The sequence below is a fragment of the Bos grunniens genome, chromosome 18 (genome assembly GCF_055505025.1).
Source record: "Bos grunniens cultivar Pamir isolate PY7600 chromosome 18, Bosgru_T2T1.0, whole genome shotgun sequence".
Classification (NCBI taxonomy): domain Eukaryota; kingdom Metazoa; phylum Chordata; class Mammalia; order Artiodactyla; family Bovidae; genus Bos; species Bos grunniens.
This window is the reverse complement of record NC_141182.1, coordinates 10,504,474-10,523,754: the sequence shown is the minus strand read 5'-3', so window position 1 is coordinate 10,523,754 and position 19,281 is coordinate 10,504,474. Positions and strand designations below refer to the sequence as shown.

General features: G+C 51.6%; 1 protein-coding gene across 7 annotated transcripts in view; it reads left to right on the top strand.

Annotated features, from left to right (window-relative positions):
* Positions 1-6,644: 6,644 nt before the first annotated feature.
* SLC38A8 (solute carrier family 38 member 8) overlaps positions 6,645-19,281 on the top strand; it is a 45,021-nt gene continuing 32,384 nt past the window's right edge. For 3 of the 7 annotated variants that reach the window (XM_086350103.1, XM_086350105.1, XM_086350102.1), the window contains exons 1-3: positions 7,004-7,145; positions 7,486-7,676; positions 12,058-12,256. In XM_086350103.1, the coding sequence (XP_086206229.1) occupies positions 7,488-7,676; positions 12,058-12,256 (388 nt within the window). In that variant the 5' untranslated portion in view covers positions 7,004-7,145; positions 7,486-7,487. Of the gene's footprint in view, positions 6,782-6,997; positions 7,146-7,298; positions 7,677-12,057; positions 12,257-19,281 lie in introns of those variants that run through there. The other 4 variants (XM_086350107.1, XM_086350106.1, XM_086350104.1 and 1 more) reach the window with 3 other exon arrangements.

Here is a 19,281-nt window from a genome sequence, read left to right as displayed (position 1 = left end):
GGGGCTTCCTACGTGGCTCAGTGGTAAAGCATCTGCCTGCCAATGCAGGGGACATGGGTTCAATTCCTGGGTTGGGAAGATCCCATGGAGGGAGGGAATGGCAACCCACTCCAATCTTCTTGCCTGAGAAGTCCCACACACAGAGGGGCCTGGTGGGCTGCAGTCTATGGGGTTGCAGAGAGTCAGACATGACTGAACATGCACACATGCATGCATGAGGCTAAGAAGCAATGTGTAAGTGGTCCCTTTCCTACCTGTCCCTTTCTCCTACTGACAGCCTGGAATGGGTTCTGAATCAGCCTACTGAATTCTTCTTGAGATCTAATTCACTACTACAAAATTCTCTTTACAAGTGTACAGTTCTGTGGGTTTTAGTATATTCACAAGTTTGTGCACCATCAGTGCTGTAATTCCAGAACACTTTCATCACCTCCAAAAGAAACCTCGTACACAGTAGCAAGTCAGCCTCTATCCCCTCCCCCACCGCCCCAGGCTGGCACTGATGTGTTGTCTCTGAATTCACCTGTTCTGAACATTGCATGTAAACAGCAGCATGTAATCCATGGCCTCTGGGGACTAGCTGCTTCCGCAGCGTGTTTAGTGGTCTGTCCGTGTCATAGCTGTCTCAGTACTTCACTCCTTTCTGGACCTCATGTGGACAGGTCTTAGTTTGTTTATCCTCACTTGATGGACCTCTGAGCTGCTTCCACTTTTTATCCATTGTGAATAGTCTTGCTTTGAGCATGCGGGTACCATTTTTGGTGTGGACATAAGTTTTCATTTCTGTTGGGATGACACCTAAGAGTAAAATCCTGTAGCTTTATGCTTCATTTTTTGAGGAACCACCAAGCTCTCTTTCCAAAGCTTCACTGTTTTATCAGTAGTTCCTGCCAGCAGTGTGTGAGGGTCACAGCTTTACCTTCTCTCCAACACGTGCTATTACCCATCTTTTTGACAGTTGCACCCCAGGGGATGTGAACTGATGTCTCACTGTGGTTTGATTTGCATTTCCCTAAAGATGAGTGTTGAGCATTTTTTCATGTGTTCATTGGCCATTTTTCTGTCTTTGGAGAAATGTCTGTTTCAGTGCTGTGTCCATTTTTTGAGTTGTCTTTATTGTTGACTTCTAAGAGTTCTTTATATATTTCAGATGAAAGTCCCTTATGAGATTTATGACTTGAAAATAGTTTCTCCATTCTGTCAATCATCTTTTTACTTTCCTAATGGTATCCTTTCGGGCCTGAGTTTTTCATTTTGATGAAGTTCATTTTATCTCTCAGGGTCGATTTCTAAGAAACCATTGCCTCATCCAGGGCAGCCTGTTAATTTTTAACCCCTGCCTGTATAGTCTGCTTTCTGTTCTTCAGTTGGCCCAGACATCAGCTTTTTGATGACAGGTGAGGACAGACTGACGGGAAAGGGCAGAGTCCGTGTGGGGTCAGGGCGCGTGTGAGGTCCCGGAAAGAGAGGGACCCCGGACGAGGGATGAGGGAGGAGCCACCAACGCCCAACTCTCCCTGCCACGTGTCACCCTCAGCAGGTCACAGCGGTAACCTGGCGGCTTTGAACCGTGTTCCATGGCTGCTGTTGCTTTGAGGACTTAGAGGCATTGCTGAGGGCCCTGCAGAGCTCTCCCATTCTCCCAGTTCCCGCACCCGAGAATGTGGACGTTACAGGCGAAGGAGCCTGGAGAGAGGGCTTCAGCAGGGTGAGCGTGCACAGATAGGGGGAGAGTCTCTGCAGGACCACTCGATGGCATCTGCTGTGCGCCTCCCTGTCCTAAGGGGAGACCTGTCGGGGGTTGTGGGATACAAGGCCCACCTGGGAGGAACGTGCCGGGGCCCTGGGTGTAGACTCAGACCGGCCACTTCCAGCCAGTGGGCCTTGTCTGCTGTCATCCAGCCCTGGGCCTTATGCAGAGGCAGTGCTCAGTTATGTTCTCTGGCTGACTGTGGGTCTCTTCCTAACACGTGTGCCTGAGGCCTACTCACTGCTTCGAAAAGTCCCATGTTTGCCTGGAGTGGACTCTCATTGTTCTAGGGAATGGCTCCATGTCTTAAAAACCAAAAGCAGGAGCAGCTGCCCCAGCACAACTATAGATAGGCCTGGGAGTCCTCGAGGGCCCTGGGGTCTCCCAGGGGCTGAGCATGGAGGTTGGCCCCAGGGCTGGTTAGGCATGCTCACCCAGGCAGGCAGTATCCTGACTGTGTGGAGAGGGGCCAGAAGTGGGGTGATCAGGGTTTCCTTAGCCCTGCTGCTTACTTTTCCCACCCTCAGCCCTCCCCTGTGTTGGCACACCGGTCTGGGGTCTTCCCTGCACACACCTAGCCTCTGGTGCCCGGGTACAAGGACCCTGAGGACCTCCCACCAGAACAAGGCTGTGCTCAGCGAGCCCCCCTGGAACAACAGTGCTGCCTCTGCTGAGCGCACCGCTGGCCTAGCCAGGGGGGTGTTTGGTGTGCATTAAGGGGCTTGGGCAGGGTAGTCTCATTCATCCCGTGATACCCCAACCACCATTTCTAGGCTGAGGGGGGCCAGCCTTCCAACCCAGATCTGGCCTGGGCCTGAGCCCCCAGTGCCAGATCACTTCTTATGGTGGGAAGGCTGTCTGCTTGCTGGTAATGCTGGGGGTGCTACTCAATGTTTACTGGCTCCAAGATGAAGTGAGTTAAGGACTGTCACATGTAGAGTAAGAAGAAGTTTCCAGAGAAAAAAACTCGATTTTTTTTTCCCCCCGATGGGTGGTGCCATTAAGAGGATGTTACTATAATAGGATGTTGGTTTAATTTGCTGGTAACATTAGGGCAGTGCAGGCAGAGATCCCTGCGCCTTGCTCTAGACTTACTGAATCATATGCTCCTTGGGAAGAGCCTAGAAATCTGCTTTAAAGGCTCCCTAAGGTAAACAGGGACACAGACATGTGTCCATGTCCGACCACAGTGGTGTGATCAACTCACCTAGAATGTAGGTGAATGACATCCTGGAATGTGAAGTCAAGTGGGCCTTAGAAAGCATCACTATGAACAAAACTAGTGAAGATGATGGAATTCCAGTTGAGCTATTTCAAATCCTAAAACATGATGCTGTTAAAGTGCCGTACCCAATATGCCAACAAATTTGGAAAACTCGGCAGTGGCCACAGGACTGGAAAAGGTCAGTTTTCATTCCAAGCCCAAAGAAAAGCAATGCTAAAGAATGTTCAAACTACCGCACAATTGCACTCATCTCACACACTAGCAAAGTAATGCTCAAAATTCTCCAAGCCAGGCTTCAGATGTTCAAGCTGGATTTAGAAAGAGTGGAGGAACCAGAGGTCAAATTACCAACATCCGCTGGATCATCAAAAAAATGAGAGTTACAGAAAACCATCTACTTCTGCTTTATTGACTATGCCAAAGCCTTTGACTGTGTGGGTCACAACAAACTGGAAAATTCTTCAAGAGATGGGAATACCCGACCACCTGACCTGCCTCCTGAGAAATCTGTATGCAGGTCAAGAAGCAACAGTTAGAACTGGACATGGAACAACAGACTGGTTCCAAATTGGGCAAGGAGTATGTCAAGGCTGTATATTGTCACCCTGCTCATTTAACTTAAATGCAGAGTACATCATGCAAAATGCCAGGCTGAATGAAGCACAAGCTGGAATCAAGATTTCTGGGAGAAATATCAACAACCTAAGATACACAGATGACACCACCCTTACAGTAGAAAGCGAAAAAGAACTAAAGAGCCTCTTGATACATGTGAAAGAGGTGAGTGAAAAAATTGGCTTAAAACTCAACATTCAGAAAACTAAGATCATGGCATCTGGTCCCATCATTTCACGGCAAATAGATGCAGAAACAATGGAAACAGTGATAGACTTTATATTTTTGGGCTCCAAAATCACTGCAGATGGTGACTGGAGCCATGAAATTAAAAGACGCTTGCTCCTTGGAAGAAAAACTATGACCAATCTAGATAGCATATTAAAAAGCAGAGGCATTACTTTGCCAACAAAGGTCCATCTAGTCAAAGCTAATTTTTTCCAGCAGTCATGTATGGATGTGACTATAAAGAAAGCTGAGCCCCGAAGAATTGATGCTGTGGTGTTGGAGAAGACTCTTGAGAGTCCCTTGGCCTGCAAGGAGATCAACCCAGTCAATCGTAAAAGAAGCCAGTCCTGAGTATCCATTGAAAGGATTGATGCTGAAACTGAAATGGCAATACTTTGGCCAACACCTGATGCGAAAAACTGACTCATTGGAAAAGACTCTGATGCTGGGAAAGACTGAAGGCAGGAGAAGGGGACGACAGAGGATGAGATGGTTGGGTGGCAACACCAACTCGATGGACATGAGTTTGAATCAACTCTGGGAGTTGGTGATTGGCAGGGAGGCCTGGCATGCTGCAGTCAATGATGTCGCAAAGAGTCAGACACGACTGAGCGACTGAACTGAACTGAGGGCTGGGCACCTGCCCACTGCCCTGTGACTCAGCCTCCGGTCTGGCTGCTGACACCTGGGGACTCTTCCTATGGATGTGGTGGGTGGAGGAAGGTCAGTATTAAGGCTGTTTGAAGATACTTTCTCACTTTCAAATGCCAAGGCACAGTTTTCCTTTAGCTAGAGCGGGACTCCAGATTGTAACTCAGGGGTCCATCCCTTTCATAGGGGGAGGGGAGAGTGAGGCCTACGCTCTGGGCCGAGTGTCACCTGGAAGCCTCCCCCGTCTCTGACCTGCTACTGAGAAAAGGCCCAGAGCCGGGGTGGGGGGCGGACCACGGGCCTCCAGCCCTGAGAGGTGCCGACCCTCAGAACTCGTGGTGCTGGGTGTATCTGTTTCCCACTGCTGCTGTCACAAGTTACCAGGAAGCACGGACTTAACAAGGGCGCATTTATTCCCTGCAGTCCTGGAGGTTGTAAGTCCAAATCAGCTTCATGGAGCTCAGATGCAGCTGGTTCCCTCGGAGGGCTCCAGGGCAGAATTGGCTCCCTGGCCTGTCCCAGCTTCTCGAGGCCCTGCATCCCCTGAGCGGCCACCCCCTCCTCACTCCCAGTGTGCAGCAATCCACCCTCTGCTTCTGTCAGCCTTGTCTCTCTGCCCTCTGACCTCTCCTGTGTCTCTGTTCACAGGATAGGTGCGGCTGTTCCCACCACTCTGCAGGTGACCTCTGTGAGGCGTGGATCACAGCCCCAGGCCCTCAGGTTCCTGAGACCTGCCCATCTGTCTTCCAGAACCTTCTGAAGGGTATGAACACAAAAGTTCGTGGAAATGAGCTGAAGGCACTTTCTCCCTGAAGTTCGCAACCTCCCAGGTGACCAGTACCTGTGGAGATGGGAAGGAGGGACCCGGGCACGTCCCTGGCCAGGTGCTCCCCTGGGGGGCAATGTGGGGCCATGTGCAGGGTGCTGGGCTGAGCCCCATGTGCCGCTAGAGCTGCCCACCCACACAGACGGGCCCAGGGGCGCCTCTCCTCCCCGGGAAAGGTCACGAAGCCCTGGGATTCGGCAGAGGGCATATCAAAGCCCTTCAGAATTAAGAGGCTTTCCCCATTGAGTGGAATTTCACAACCCAGTGACCAATTTCTAAGTCATGCACGTTAATGGGCAGCTAATGAGGGACCCAGGCAGGACAGGGAAGTGCCCCTGAGCCCAGAGCCCAGATTAAGGAGTACAAAGCCAGGCTGCTGTGAAGGCCCTTGATCTTCACTGCCTGGGGTTGTGGTGGGGGAGCGCTGAGCCATGTGATTTCCAGAGGGACTGGGCACCCCAGCCTCTCCCCCTCCCCGCACCGTGGCCTGCCACCCACTCTCCCATTCATTCTTGCCATTACTCATCCAGCCCCATTTGGGCACCTTTGGAATCCGGACAGGGACGAGGGGGTGGCAATGTGACACTGTTGGCTTTGAGGGGACACTCGGGCTGATTCCCAGGTCTGGCACCGGTCAGTGGTCACGTTTCAAGCCACTTGCCCCACCTTGGGGGAGCCCTGCTCCCTACAGACCATGGTGACAGCCCTCGGGGTTGGGCGAGAGGACTCCGGGAGCCGTCCAGCATGCCCTGCAAGGCCCGGGTCCCAGTGAGACTGCTCACATGGGGGCCGCCACTTTACGGCCCAGATGCCGGCTGGCTCTGGCTCCTGTCCCCTGGCACCTGCAGACTCACCCGCCACTCAGCAGACCAAGCGATGCCGCTGCAGCAAGGGGGCACCGTGGTGGGCTCGAGCCCATGTGAGACACACCTTTGGTGCTGGTTTCCACAGACACTTGGACTGAGGGAGGCGCTGAAGACGTTTAACTTAAAGCAGCAGTTCCCAGGAAGGGCCTCTGGACCCCTGAGTCAGCAATGCCATGGAGGGAGCCCATGGTCTGTGATTTAACACACTCTTGAGGGGATTTGAGTCTGAGTGCCAGGTACAGACAAGTTCACCTCTGAATTCAAGACCTGACCTTCATGGGCCTGTATTTTCCAGATTGGAACCGTTTCCAGTATTCTGCTTGTATCTAAGCTGACTGTATCAGGTTGGAGAGGTGGCCTCTACTCAAAATGTGGTCCAGGGACCCCCAGCACGCAGCTCCCTAAAGCAGTGTGAGCAGTGTGGGATCTCGGCTCCACCCAGGATGGGCGGGTCAGCGCTGGCCTCTTAACCCACCTCCAGGTGATTCGAGGGCTCATTAGTCTGGGGAGCCACCCAGTGAAGCTCCTGGGCCTTTGCCTACATGAATCTCCAGCCCCCTGCGAGAGGGCAGACAGACCCCTTTCTGTAGCTGGGCAGCCAGGCACAGCTCCCCTAGCAGGTAACAGAAGGGGGCCTGGAGAGGTGTCCTGGGAGGAGGCGTTCGGCCCCGGCCCAGGTCGCTGGGTGAGATCAACCAGCTCCCTGACCCAGGGCTCAGGGAAAGCCCCGCCCCGGCGCGTCTTAAGCCTCCCCTCCTCCCCGGCTCAGACCAGCAGCCTCGGAAGCTGCTAGTTCTTGGGAGGAATGGCCTGACCTCTTGGTCCTATCCTCCTAGGTTTGGGGTTGTGACCCCCACCGGTGCTCTCTAGGGCCGCCCGCGATTCCTGACTCATTTGCTCACCCCTCCGGGTCCTCTGGCGTGAGCCTGAATCCCATCCCCAATGGCCCAGGACTGCTGGTCTCCGTGAAGACTGGACTTGATGGTAAGGGCTGGGTACTGGAAGCAGGGGGATGGGTGATAGAGGGAGAAGAAGTTTGGGGGTTGGAAGAGAAAGGGGAGGGGGCAGCTCCGGTGGCCTTGAGTTGAGTGGGAGGGCAGGAGTGCCGATGAACAGGGGTAAAAGTTGGGAAACATTTGTTGAGGGGAAGGCATGAGGACCAGGTGTTACAGGGCAGGTGGGTGTGTAAGGCTCTGGAAAGGGGATCAGAGGCTCGGAAAGCATACAAGGCCGGGTGGTTGTGACGGATGCCCTAGCTCAGTGGAGGAAAGACCCCTCCCAGCTGGAGGTCCCGAGACAACCCTCCTCCCCACTCTGCTTCCAGCCATGGAGGGGCAGACCCCAGGAGGCGGAGGCCTTTCAGAAAAGCCGGTCCCCACAGCCTCTGGCCCTGGCCTGTCCTCGCTGGGTGCCGTCTTCATCCTTCTGAAGTCCGCGCTGGGCGCTGGCCTGCTCAACTTTCCGTGGGCCTTCCACAAGGCGGGGGGAGTAGCCCCCGCTTTCCTCGTGGAGCTGGTAAGCCATCGGGGGCCGTTTCATGGGGCGGGGTCGGGGAGGGTGGTCTCTGGGAGTACGTAGGAGCTGAATTTTATTTTTCCAGGCAGAGCCCTAGGCATTGCTTCTGCAGAGCTGCTTGTCTTCAAAATTACTCCTATGTTTTGGTTTTTTGTCCCTCTCAGCTCATGGGGGAGAAAGGAAAATCCCGGTGTAAACCTGCAGACCAGGGCCGTGAGCATCCTCGGAGCTGAGGGCCACGCAGCCAGGTGGGGGTTGGGGGGAGGAGTGGGGGAGGGCAGGTGGAGCTGTGCTCCCCGCACCTGCAGCCTATGAACCCGGCCTATGAGCTGAGCCACTGCCTGCCTTCTCTTGGCAGCTGGTCTCTGCTCCACAACTAAAGCCCAAATCCTTGGGCAGAGCAGGACTGACTTGCCGTAAGCCCCCAGCCTGCGCAGTGTCAGGGGTGTTTGGCCAGTGTTGCGTGTGGAGCCCAAACTCCCTCCTTTTCCAGAAAGTCCCAGGGACTGACTGTCCTCAGCAGAGACGAGCTGCTGGTTAGCACAGCTTCATTTTATTAGCTGATAGGAATCAGGCATTTCCTGGTGAGCTCTTTGTCGGGCATCGTGTCAAAGGCTTTTCCCTGGCAGCCGCTGATAAGGGTTCCGTTGGGCCTTTCTGATCCTTCTGGAAGCTGCCAAATACCATCCTGTGTGGTGTCCAGTAGCCTGTGCCGGCCCCGCGCTGGCCCAGCGCCCGTTCGGAGCATGCAGGCTCTGTCTTCCTGAAGCTTGCTCAAACGGGGAGCTGGGATAAGATTCAGGAAGTCGAATGAGGTGGTGGGCAGTGGCGCTGGGGAGGCGGGTGTGGCCGTTTGGGGGTGGTGGAAGCTGAGAAGCCCCCTCCGAGGCGGCACTGAGTGGGTGCATGCGACGGGCAGCAAGGCTGTGTGTGCTGTCCCCTGGGCAGGGAGCCGACCTCCCGCCACAGAGGGTCAGCGACGGAGCCGGCGGGGCCGGCGTGGTGGTCCGTGTCAGGCACAGACCGGCCAGTCAGAGGGCAGCGGCCCACTCGCTCCCCAGGCTCCTTGCGGGGTCTCCCAGCGCCTCCAGGGCCGCAGATGCTGACTCTGTGCGGGTGGGTCTCCCTGGTGGCACGGACGCTGCTGGGGTGGCTTGCCGTTGGCCCGGGATGGTCTAAAGCTCCGGCCCTGAGCAGGCAGACTCGAGGAAAGGGGACCCCAAATAGGAATCAATGGAAACTCCCCACAAGGGAGAAAGGCTGGCTAGCAGCTCACCCTTCCCCCACCCCGTTTCCTGTCTCTCCCTCTTCACCAGAGAGTTCTGCCCCCATTTGGGTTGGCGGAATGTTTAAACATCCCTGCCACTGGGAGGCTAGTGGTGTGAGACTTTAGGTCTCTCATGGCTTCATTAGCATTGGAGGATTGATGAAATTAATGAGCCTGGATCTTCCTCGACTGCAAAGAGAGAGGCAGCCTGGCCAGGAGCTTTTGCCAACTGGCTGCTCAGAGGCTCAGGGACCCTGTCGAGGGTCACCCAGTCCTGTGTGGTCAGCTCACTGCGTTAGCAGAGACTCACCTTCACTGGCCGAGGCTCAGTCTGACCCCCTTTGCTTCCTTTTGTCCAAAATATTTAGCAGTGCCTGCTATGTACTGGGTGCTCTCCTGGGGGCTGGACGTAAGCAAAAAGACACGACCCCAGTCTCCATGGAGCTTAGAGTCTGGTGATGATCTCCACCCTGTACGCACCCCCTGGACCCAAGGACTGAGCAGCGTAAACCACCAAAGTGTGTGCTGTCACAGTCCTGGAGGCCTCAAGTCCGAATCCCAGTGTAGCAGAGTCATGGTCTCTTAAAGACTCTAGCAAAAGGTCCTTCCTACCTCTCCAGCTCCTGGGGGCTCCAGCTGTTCCTTTGCTGTGGCCATGTCATCACTTGGCCACTCCTCTGCGTCTTCCCCCTTTTCTGTCTCTTATAAGGACATGTGTCATTGGCTTTGAGGCCCACTTGGATCATCCAGAGCGACCTCATCTCAAGGTCCTTAATTTTAACCTGTGAAGACCCCTTTTCATCTTCATTATCTGCGCCTGCAAAAAGATGGTTGCCCCTAAGTCCCTTTCACAGGTTCTGGAGATTAGACTTTTGAGAGGATTCAACCCACCATAAGAATTGTGCCCATAAAAGGCATGGTTCTGCTAGAGCATGAAACAGAGAAGGTTGAACCCAATTCAGGGGTGAAGTGTGGGGAGGCTTCCTGGAGGAGGTGACTTTGGCAGGGGTGGGGTTGGGAAGTAGGGATGCCCATCCCAGGTGAGAGGCAGTGGTGGAGGCAGGAGGGCGTTCCAGGCAGAGGAGCTATCTTGGACAGAAGTCCAGGGGCTGGAGGGAGCATGCATGTTCTTCCTGGCTCTGAACTTCTGAGTTTCTCTGACTTGGTCCAGTTAGATGTTGCCCTCAGGCTGCTGGAGTAGGAACTGCCCTGCAGTCAGGGCACGAACTGGGTCTGAAGGGGCCAGCTTAGCTCTCCCCAGGCTTCTAGATTGAGCACCTTGCCGCTTCTGCATTCTTCTCCTTCATACAACTGTGGGAGGGGGTCTGAGTGTGGAGACCAGGTCCAGCTTAGGCACAGGTAACGGTCCAGCCTGGAGAGACTCAAAAACATTTAACTCCATGGACAAGCGGGACTCGAGTGCATCACTGGGGGTGGGTGTTGAGTGACACAGATGATTTGGAAAACAGTGTATAAGAAATTGCCAGAGTTGAACACATGTCTACCCTGACACCCACAGATTCCATTCCTAGGTGTGTGTCCAGGAGAAGGAAACGTGGGTCCTGGGCACAACTCATTCTAGAATGCTCAGCTCTTCATTCACAGCAGCCAAAACGAAGGACAGCCCAGATGTCTGGCAGAAGGGACTGGAGCAGTCAAGTGATGCTATCCACCCTGTGAAATAGCACTGAAGAAAGATAGGAATAAACTGCTGACCTATCCCACAGGGCTGGCCCTCACAAGTGTTGCTGCTCAGTGGAAGAAGCCAGATAGGAAAATATATAAAAGCAAAGTACTATTAGAGCGTTTTTTTCTGGATCTAGGGTGGGACCAGGAGGGAACTCAGGGATGTGATGTTCTGTGACTTGGTAGAGGTTCAGGCTGCACATATACCTCAGTTGCACCCCTTCCAGTGATGCACTCACGACTCTGTGCATTTCATGGTGGTGTGCATTTCACAGTGTGTAAATTTTTTCTTACAAGAGAGGACTATAAACAAACATCAAACTCCAATTAATGACACTCCATTAATGCCCAAATCTTTGGGGGTAAGTATACTGATATCCACAAGTTGCCTTGAAATGTACCCCCAAGTTTAGATGGACATGTGGACACATGGTGAGAGAGATGATAAAACAAGCACAGGGACCTGCTCCTAGTAGAATCTAGGTGGTGAGGACATGGTGTCCATTGCAAAATTCTTCCAATTTTCCTAGATGTTTGAAAAGTTTTCATACTGTTGGCAAAATTTAAACTGAAGTAGGGAGAGCCCTGGTGAGGGAGTCTGGAGAGAAACAACGACCATTTCTTTTGTTGTTGTTGTTAAATATTTATTTGGCTCCCCTGGGTCTTAGGTGTGGCCCGTGGCACCTTTAGTTGAGGCCTATGAGCTCGTAGTTGTGGCATGTAGGATCCAGTTCCCAGGGCCCTGCATGGGGAGCGCAGAGTCTGAGCCAACAGGCCCCAGGGCAGTCCCCAGCTGTCATGTCTTGAGCAGTTACCACGTGCCAGGCACTGAGCTGAGTGATTATGTGCTTTGTTTAGTCCAAATGCTTCACAACCCCCCAGTAAGGTAGACGGTATCATCCCCATTTCACAGATGGGAAGACAGATGGATGGTTGGCCTCATGCCACAGAGCGGGTGAGTGGCAGGGTTGGAATTGAACTCAAGTATGCCTGCTTCCTCTGAGAAGGCGATGGCACCCCACTCCAATACTCTTGCCTGGAAAATCCCATGGATGGAGGAGCCTGGTAGGCTGCAGTCCATGGGGTCTCGAAGAGTCGGACACGACTGAAGCGACTTAGAAGCAGCAGCAGCATGCCTGCTTCCTAACCACCATGCTTTATGGCTCTCCACCCACGACCCATGTGATCTTATGAAAGTAATTTAAACTCCGGGTTTCCAAAGCCTCATTTGTCCAGCTGGTGTGGTTTGGCGTGAATCCCAGATTCACAGATTTAGACCAGCGTGGCCTCTAGAATCCACCGGCTTTGTAACTCTGGTTTTGGGGAATGGGCTGGTGGCTCATCAGGCCATGGCCTCTGTAGCTGAGGCTCACTGGGGGTGGGCTGAGCAGCTGTGGGTATGCCCAGCGCCACGGTCTTGTTCGGCAGATCTCCCTGGTCTTCCTGATCAGCGGGCTGGTTGTCCTGGGCTATGCTGCCTCCGTCAGCGGCCAGGCCACCTACCAAGGTGTGGTCGGAGGGCTGTGTGGCCCTGCCATCGGCAAGCTGTGTGAGGCCTGCTTCATCATCAACCTGCTCATGATCTCCGTGGCCTTCCTCAGGGTGGTCGGCGACCAGCTGGAGAAGCGTGAGTACCTGCGCTGCAGTCGAGGTGACCCCTGTGTGGAGCTCAGGGCTCCTGGTGGATGAGCAGGATGTGGACGTGGGGCTGGGCCCTGGGCAAGCTGCAGAGGCTGAGACCACCCCTAGTTCCTAACATTGTAGGGAAGGGAGGTCTGGGAGAAGTAATTACTAGTATAGCGGAAGTCAGAGAGAGAGGGGGCTGTGCTGGGGTGTCCCATGGGGACTCATTTTCCACATGAGAGGTGGCACCAACTGCAAAGACGTCCCGGTGAGAGAGAACCAGTAGACCTTGAGTTTTGGGACCTTGCAGACTCTGGGCTCACGCACCCTTGGCCTCTAGTCCCCCACTAACAATTTCCCTCTGAGTACTGCTTTGGCTTCGTCTTGCTGATTTTGGTATGTTCTGGTTTCACTTTCATGTCGTTCAGACCTTTGCTAATTTTTGCTACGATTTCTTCTTTGACCCTTGGGATGTTCGGAATTGTGCAATTCAGTTTCCACTGATTTGGGGGTTTCCTCAATGCGCTTGTGGTTTCTCCCTCAAATGCATCATGGTCAGAGAACACACGCACGTCATTGTGGCATTTGAGACCTACTCAGTGGCTCAGGCGCAGTCTGTCTTGTTGATCTCTTTTTTAAAAAATATTTGTTTATTTGGCTGCGTCAGGTCTTTGTGGTGGCATGTGAGCTCCTCGCTGTGACAGGTAGGGTCTTTATTTGTGGCATGTGGGATCTAGTTCCCTGAACGGTGATTAAACCCTGGGCCATCTGCATTGGGAGCATGGAGTGCTAACCACTGGACCACCCGGGAAGCAAGTCCCTTACTGAGCTCTCAAAGGATGTGTGTGGTTGTTGAGTGCAGTGTTTTAGAACCCTCCATTATGTCAAGATGATCCAGACCTTCTGTGGCTTTGCAGATTTTTGGGGAGTGGGCAGTGGGGTGGGGAAGTCTAGTTATTCTGTTTGGTTCTGAGAGAGAAAGTGTTAAAATCTCTTATTATGATTGCCGATTTGTCTCTTTTTCCCTTTAATCCTATGAATGTTTTGCTCATGGTTTTCGAAACTCTTGTTATTAAGCACACACTGTGAATTGCCTTTTTATTATGAAATTTCCATTTTTGTCTCTGAATTACTTTGTCATTATATCCGCCTTCTCTTCTATGAATACAGCCTCTCTAGCGTCCTTAAGATTAGCGTTGGTACAGAATCTCTCTTCCCACTCTTTTTCTGTGAACCTAACCGTGGCTTGGAATTTTAAAATGCATTTCTTGTAGACAGCATATGGTCGGGTCTTGCTTTTTTATCATCTTGACAGTCTTGGGTTTTAATTGGAATGTTTTAGACTTTTACTTGGAATGTAATTACTGATATGATGGATCTCAGTCTGTTTTACTGTTTGTTTTGTCTGTTCTGTCTCTTGAACCATGAAAAAAAGGCCCCCGACGTGGGGTTATGGAAATTAAAAGCTCCCATGTTGTGGGAAGCGCTCTCATCCCTCAAAAAAATGAAAGTTGGTAAATCTGAACCTCTCAGTGGGTAAATCAGTGCAAGGATTCCCTGCTGACCGTGGCCAGGAGAGGTCATGTCAAGTTTCAATTATGCTCGGCTGGTGGTGCTGCTCTTAGGAGATGAATTCTGAGGTGCTGCCGTGTGGAGAAGGATTCTCAGGGGATGTGGAATTGAGGAAGACTTTAAAGGGCTGCAGTGTTGAGAAGGGTCTGTGGGCTGTAGCACAGGCAAGGATCTTGAGGGGCTGCTGTGTTGCAAAGGATCTGTGGGTCTGCCATGTTGAGAAGAATTTGGGAAGGCTGGGTGATGAGAAGGGTCCCGGGGCTGCCATGTTGGGAAAGATTCTGAGGGGCTGCAGTATTGAGAGGGATTTGGAGGGCCGGCCATGTTGAGGAGAATGTAGCAATTGCAGTTTGCGAAGGATTCTGAGGGGCTACCAGGTGAGAAAGATTCTAGGGGCTGCCATGCTGAGAAGTATTCTGAGGGCCTCTGTGTTGAGAAGAATGTTAGGAGGTGATTGTTTTTTTTGCAGATTCTCAGCAGCTGAGGTGTTGAGAAGGATCTAGGGGCTGCTGTGTTCAGAAGGATTCTGAGGGGCTGCCATGTTAGGAAGTACCTGAGGTGCTGCCATGTTGAGAAGAATTTTGAGGGTCTGGGGTGTTTAGATGGATCTTTGAGGCGCTGCTGTGTTGAGGATTCTGAGGGGATGCCATGTTGAGAAGGATCTGTGGCCTGCTTTGTTGGGACAGATCTGGAGGAACCGCCTGTTTGGGAAGAGTTCTGAGGGACTGCTGTGTTGAGAAGGTATCTGAGGTACTGTTGTGTTGGGTAGGATTCTGAGGGCCTCCGTGTTGAGAATAGTTTTAGGGGCTGCCATGCTTCTGAGGATTCTCAAAAGCTTCTGTGTTAAGATGATTCTGACAGGCTGCCTTGTTGAGGACGCTGAGGTAGGCTGTGTCTTGTTCAGACACAGCCTTTTGTAGTGTTCAGGAGGATTCTGTGGGGCAGCCATATTGGAAAGGATCTGAGGAGATGCAGTCCTGAGAAGGGGAGGATTCTCAAGGCCTGCTGTATCAGAAGGATGCTGACGGCCTCAGTGTTGAGAAGAATCTTAGGGGCCACCATCTTGGGAAGAATCTTAGTAGATGCAGTGGTGGAAACGATTCTGAAGGGTGGCCATGTCAAAAGGGTTCTGAAGGCTTTTGTGTTGTCAAGAATCTGAGGGGCTGTGGTGTTCAGGAGGATTCTGATGTAGTGTCATGTTGAGTAAGATTTTGAGGTGCTTCATGTTGAGAAGGATTCTGAGGGCCTGCTGTGTTGGGAAGAATCTGAGTGGCTATTGTGTTGAGAATGATTCGGAGGCATGCCCTGTTGGTAAGGTTTGTGAGTGGATGCCATGTTGGTAAGAATTCTGAGGTGCTGCTGTGTTGAGAAGGATTCTGAGAACGATCTGAGGAGCTGCCATGTTGGGAAGGATTCTTAGATGCTGCTTTGTTGAGGTGGATTCCTATGGGCTGTCATTTTGAGAAGGATTCTAAGGGTTGCTGTGTTGAGAAGAATCTTAGGGACTTCTGTGTTGATGAGAATTGTTAGTGGCTACCATGTTGGGAAGGATTCTGATGGTCAGTTGTGTCACAAGAATTCCGAGGGCTTTTGTGTTGAGAAGTATCTTAGGGGCTGCCATATTGAGGACAATTCAGAAGGACTGCCTTGTGGGATGGATTCTGATGGCCTCTTTGTTAGGGGCTGCTGTGTTGAGAAGGATTCTGAGGTGCTACAGTATTGGGAAGGGTTCTGAGGGGCTATCCTATTGAAAAGATGCTGATTCACATTCTCCTCTTGAGGATGATTTGAATGCCTGAAGTTTGGGGAAGGATTCTGAGGGACTGTGATGTTGAGAATCCCCAGCTGCTACCTTGTTGAGTGTTCTGCCGGCATGCAGTGCTGAAAAGAATCTTAGGGGCTGTCCTGTTGGGTGGGATTCTGAGGGCCTCTGTGTTGAGAAGAATCTTAGGGGCTGCCTTAGTGAGATGGTTCTGAGGGACTTCTGTATTCAGAACATTTTTTGAATGGCTACAGCATTGGGAAGGATCTAAGGTGCTGCCATATTGAGATGCTTCTGAAGTTTGATCCCTGGGTTGGGAAGACCCAGAGAAGGAAATGGCAACCCACTCCAGTAGTCTTGCCTGGAAAATCCCATGGACAGAGGAACCTGGTGGGCTACAGTCCGTGGGTCGGATAGAGTCAGACACAACTGAGTGATTTAACACACTGAGGGACTGCTATGTTGAAAATGATTTTGAGGGGCGCCTGTATTGAGGATTGTGAATGGTTGCTTTTGGAGAAGGAAGTGAGCTGACATATTGAGAGGATTCTGTGGGACTGCTGTGTTGGGAAGGATTCTGAGAGCAGCTATGATGAAAATTATTTTGAAGAGCTGCATGTTGAGGAGGATTCTGAGGTGCTGTCTGTTGAGATGAATGCAAAGGGCCTGCAGTATTTGGAAGGATTCTAGGGACTGCCATTCTGGAAAGGTTCTAATGTGCTGCAATTTAGATGGATCCTGAGGGCTATTGTGTGAGAAGGATTAGGGGGCTGTTGTGTTGAGAAGGATCTGGAGGAGGGCTTCTGTGTTCAGAAGGATTCTGAGGGCTTTCTGTGTTGGGAAGGATCTGAGGGGCTGCTGGGTTGGGAAAGATTCTGAGGGCCTTGTTTTGAGAAGAAGTTTGCTGCTGCTGCTGCTGCTGCTGCTGCTGCTAAGTCGCTTCAGTCGTGTCCAACTCTGGGCGACCCCATAGACGGCAGCCCACCAGGCTCCGCCATCCCTGGGATTCTCCAGGCAACGACACTGGAGTGGGTTGCCATTTCCTTCTCCAGAGAAGAAGTTTAGGGGCTGCTGTATTTTGGAGAATTCACGAGAGCTACCCCATTGGGAAGGATTTGAGGGAGTGCTGTGTTGAGAAGGATTTGAGGGGCTTTAGTATTGGGAAGTATTCTGAGGGATGCCATGTGAGAGGCATTCTGAGGGGCTGCTATATTGAGAAGAATTTGGGAGGGCTGGCTTGCTGAGGGGGATCTGAGGTGCTGCCTTGTTGAGAAGGATTCTCAGGGCCTGCAATGTTGAGAAGAATGTTAGCAACTGCAGTTTGGGAAGGATTCTGAGGGGCTGCCATGTCAGGATTTTGAGGGCTTTTTGTATTGAGAAGGATTTTAGGGGCTTAGAATCAGAAGGGTTGCATTGTGAGATTGATTCTGATGGCTTCTGTGTTTAGAAGAATCTTAGGGGCTGCTGCGTTGAGAAGGATATGAGGAATTGCTGCGTTGAGAAGGATTCTGAGGGATGCTGCATTTAGATGTATTCTGAGGAGCTGCTGTGTGGAGAAAGAATCTTCGTGCCTCCCTGTGGAGCAGAAACTTAGGGTCTGCCATGTTGAAAAGGGTTTTGAGGGTGTGCATGGATGGGAATACCAGACCACCTGACCTGCCTCTTGAGAAACCTATATGCAGGTCAGGAAGCAACAGTTAGAATTGGACATTGAACAACAGACTGGTTCCAAATAGGAAAAGGAGTACGTCAAGGCTGTATATTGTCACCCTGCTTATTTAACTTATATGCAGAGTACATTATGAGAAACACTGGGCTGGAAGAAGCACAAGCTGGAATTAAGATTGCTGGGAGAAATATCAATAACCTCAGATATGCCGATGACACCACCCTTATGGCAGAAAGTGAAGAGGAACTAAAAAGCCTCTTGATGAAAGTGAAAGAGAGTGAAAAAGTTGGCTTAAAGCTCAACATTCAGAAAATGAAGATCATGGCATCCGGTCCCATCACTTCATGGGAAATAGATGGGGAAACAGTGGAAACAGTGTCAGACTTTATATTTTTGGGCTCCAAAATCACTGCAGATGGTGATTGCAGCCATGAAATTAAAAGATGCTTGCTCCTTGGAAGGAAAGTTATGACCAACCTAGATAGCATATTCAAAAGCAGAGACATTACTTTGCCAACCAAGGTCTGTCTAGTCAAGGCTATGGTTTTTCCAGTGGTCATGTATGGATGTGAGAGTTGGACTGTGAAGAAAGCTGAGCGCCAAAGAATTGATGCTTTTGAACTGTGGTGTTGGAGAAGACTCTTGAGAGTCCCTTGGACTGCAAGGAGGTCCAACCAGTCCATCAGTCCTGGGTGTTCTTTGGAAGGAATGATGCTAAAGCTGAAACTCCAATACTTTGGCCACCTCATGTGAAGAGTTGACTCACTGGAAAAGACCCTGATGCTGGGAGGGATTGGGGGCAGGAGGAGAAGGGGACGACAGAGGATGAGATGGCTGGATGGCATCACGGACTCAATGGACATGAGTTTGGGTGAACTCTGGGAGTTGGTGGTGGACAGGGAGGCCTGGTGTGCTGCAGTCCATGGGGTGGCAAAGAATTGGACACGACTGAGCGACTGAACTGAACTGAATAGTTGAGGAGGATCTGGGCAATGTTGTGTTGAGTAAGTTTTTGAGGTACTCTGTATTGAGATGGATTCTTAGAGCCTGCTGAGTTGGAAAGGATCTGAGAGGGCTGTTTTTTTTTGAGGATCTGAGTGGGTTACGTGTTAAGAAGGATCTGTGTGGCTGCTGTGTTAGGAATAATTCTTAGGTGCTGCTCTGTTGAGGATTCTGAGGGGCTTCCATGTTGAGAATTCTGAGGGGCTGTTCTGTGAGATGGATTCAGAGGAAGGACCTCTGTGTTAAGAAAAATCTTGTGAGCTGTCATGTTGATGAGGATTTGAGGGCCTGCTATTTTTAGAAGGATTCTGAGACGGTGCAGGGTTGAGGATCTGAGGCAGTGTCATGTTGAGTAATTTTTGAGGTGCTCCCATGTTGAGAAGGATTCTGAGGGCAGCTGTATTGGAAAGGATCTGAGGAGTGTTAACAATGGTTCTGAAAGTGCGCCATGTTTCAAAGTATTTTGAGGGATGTGTGTTGAGCAGCACTCTGAGAAGCTGCTGTTTTGTGGAGGATCTGAGGGACTGCCCTGTTGGGAAGGATCTGAGGGGCTGCCAAGTTGAAAAGGATTATGCCTGCCTGTCCTGTTGAGGAGGATTCTGAGGTGCTGCCTCATTGAGAAGAATTCTAAGTGGCTACTGTGTTGGAAGGATGTGAGATGCTGGTATGTTGGGAAGGATTTTGGGGGAGCTACTGGATTGAGAAGTATTCTGTGTGACTGCTGAGTTGAGGATTCTGAGGTGTTGCCATGTTTCAAAAGATTGTCGTGTTTAGAAGGATTCTAGGGTCCTCAAAGGGAGAAGGCAATGGCACCCCACTCCAGTACTCTTGACTGGAATATCCCATGGACGGAGGAGCCTGGTGGATTGCAGTCCATGGGGTCGCTAAGAGTCGGACACGACTGAGCGACTTCACTTTCACGCATTGGAGAAGGAAATGGCAACCCACTCCGGTGTTCTTGCCTGGAGAATCCCAGGGATGGGGGAGCCTGGTGGGCTGCCGTCTATGGGGTCGCACAGAGTCG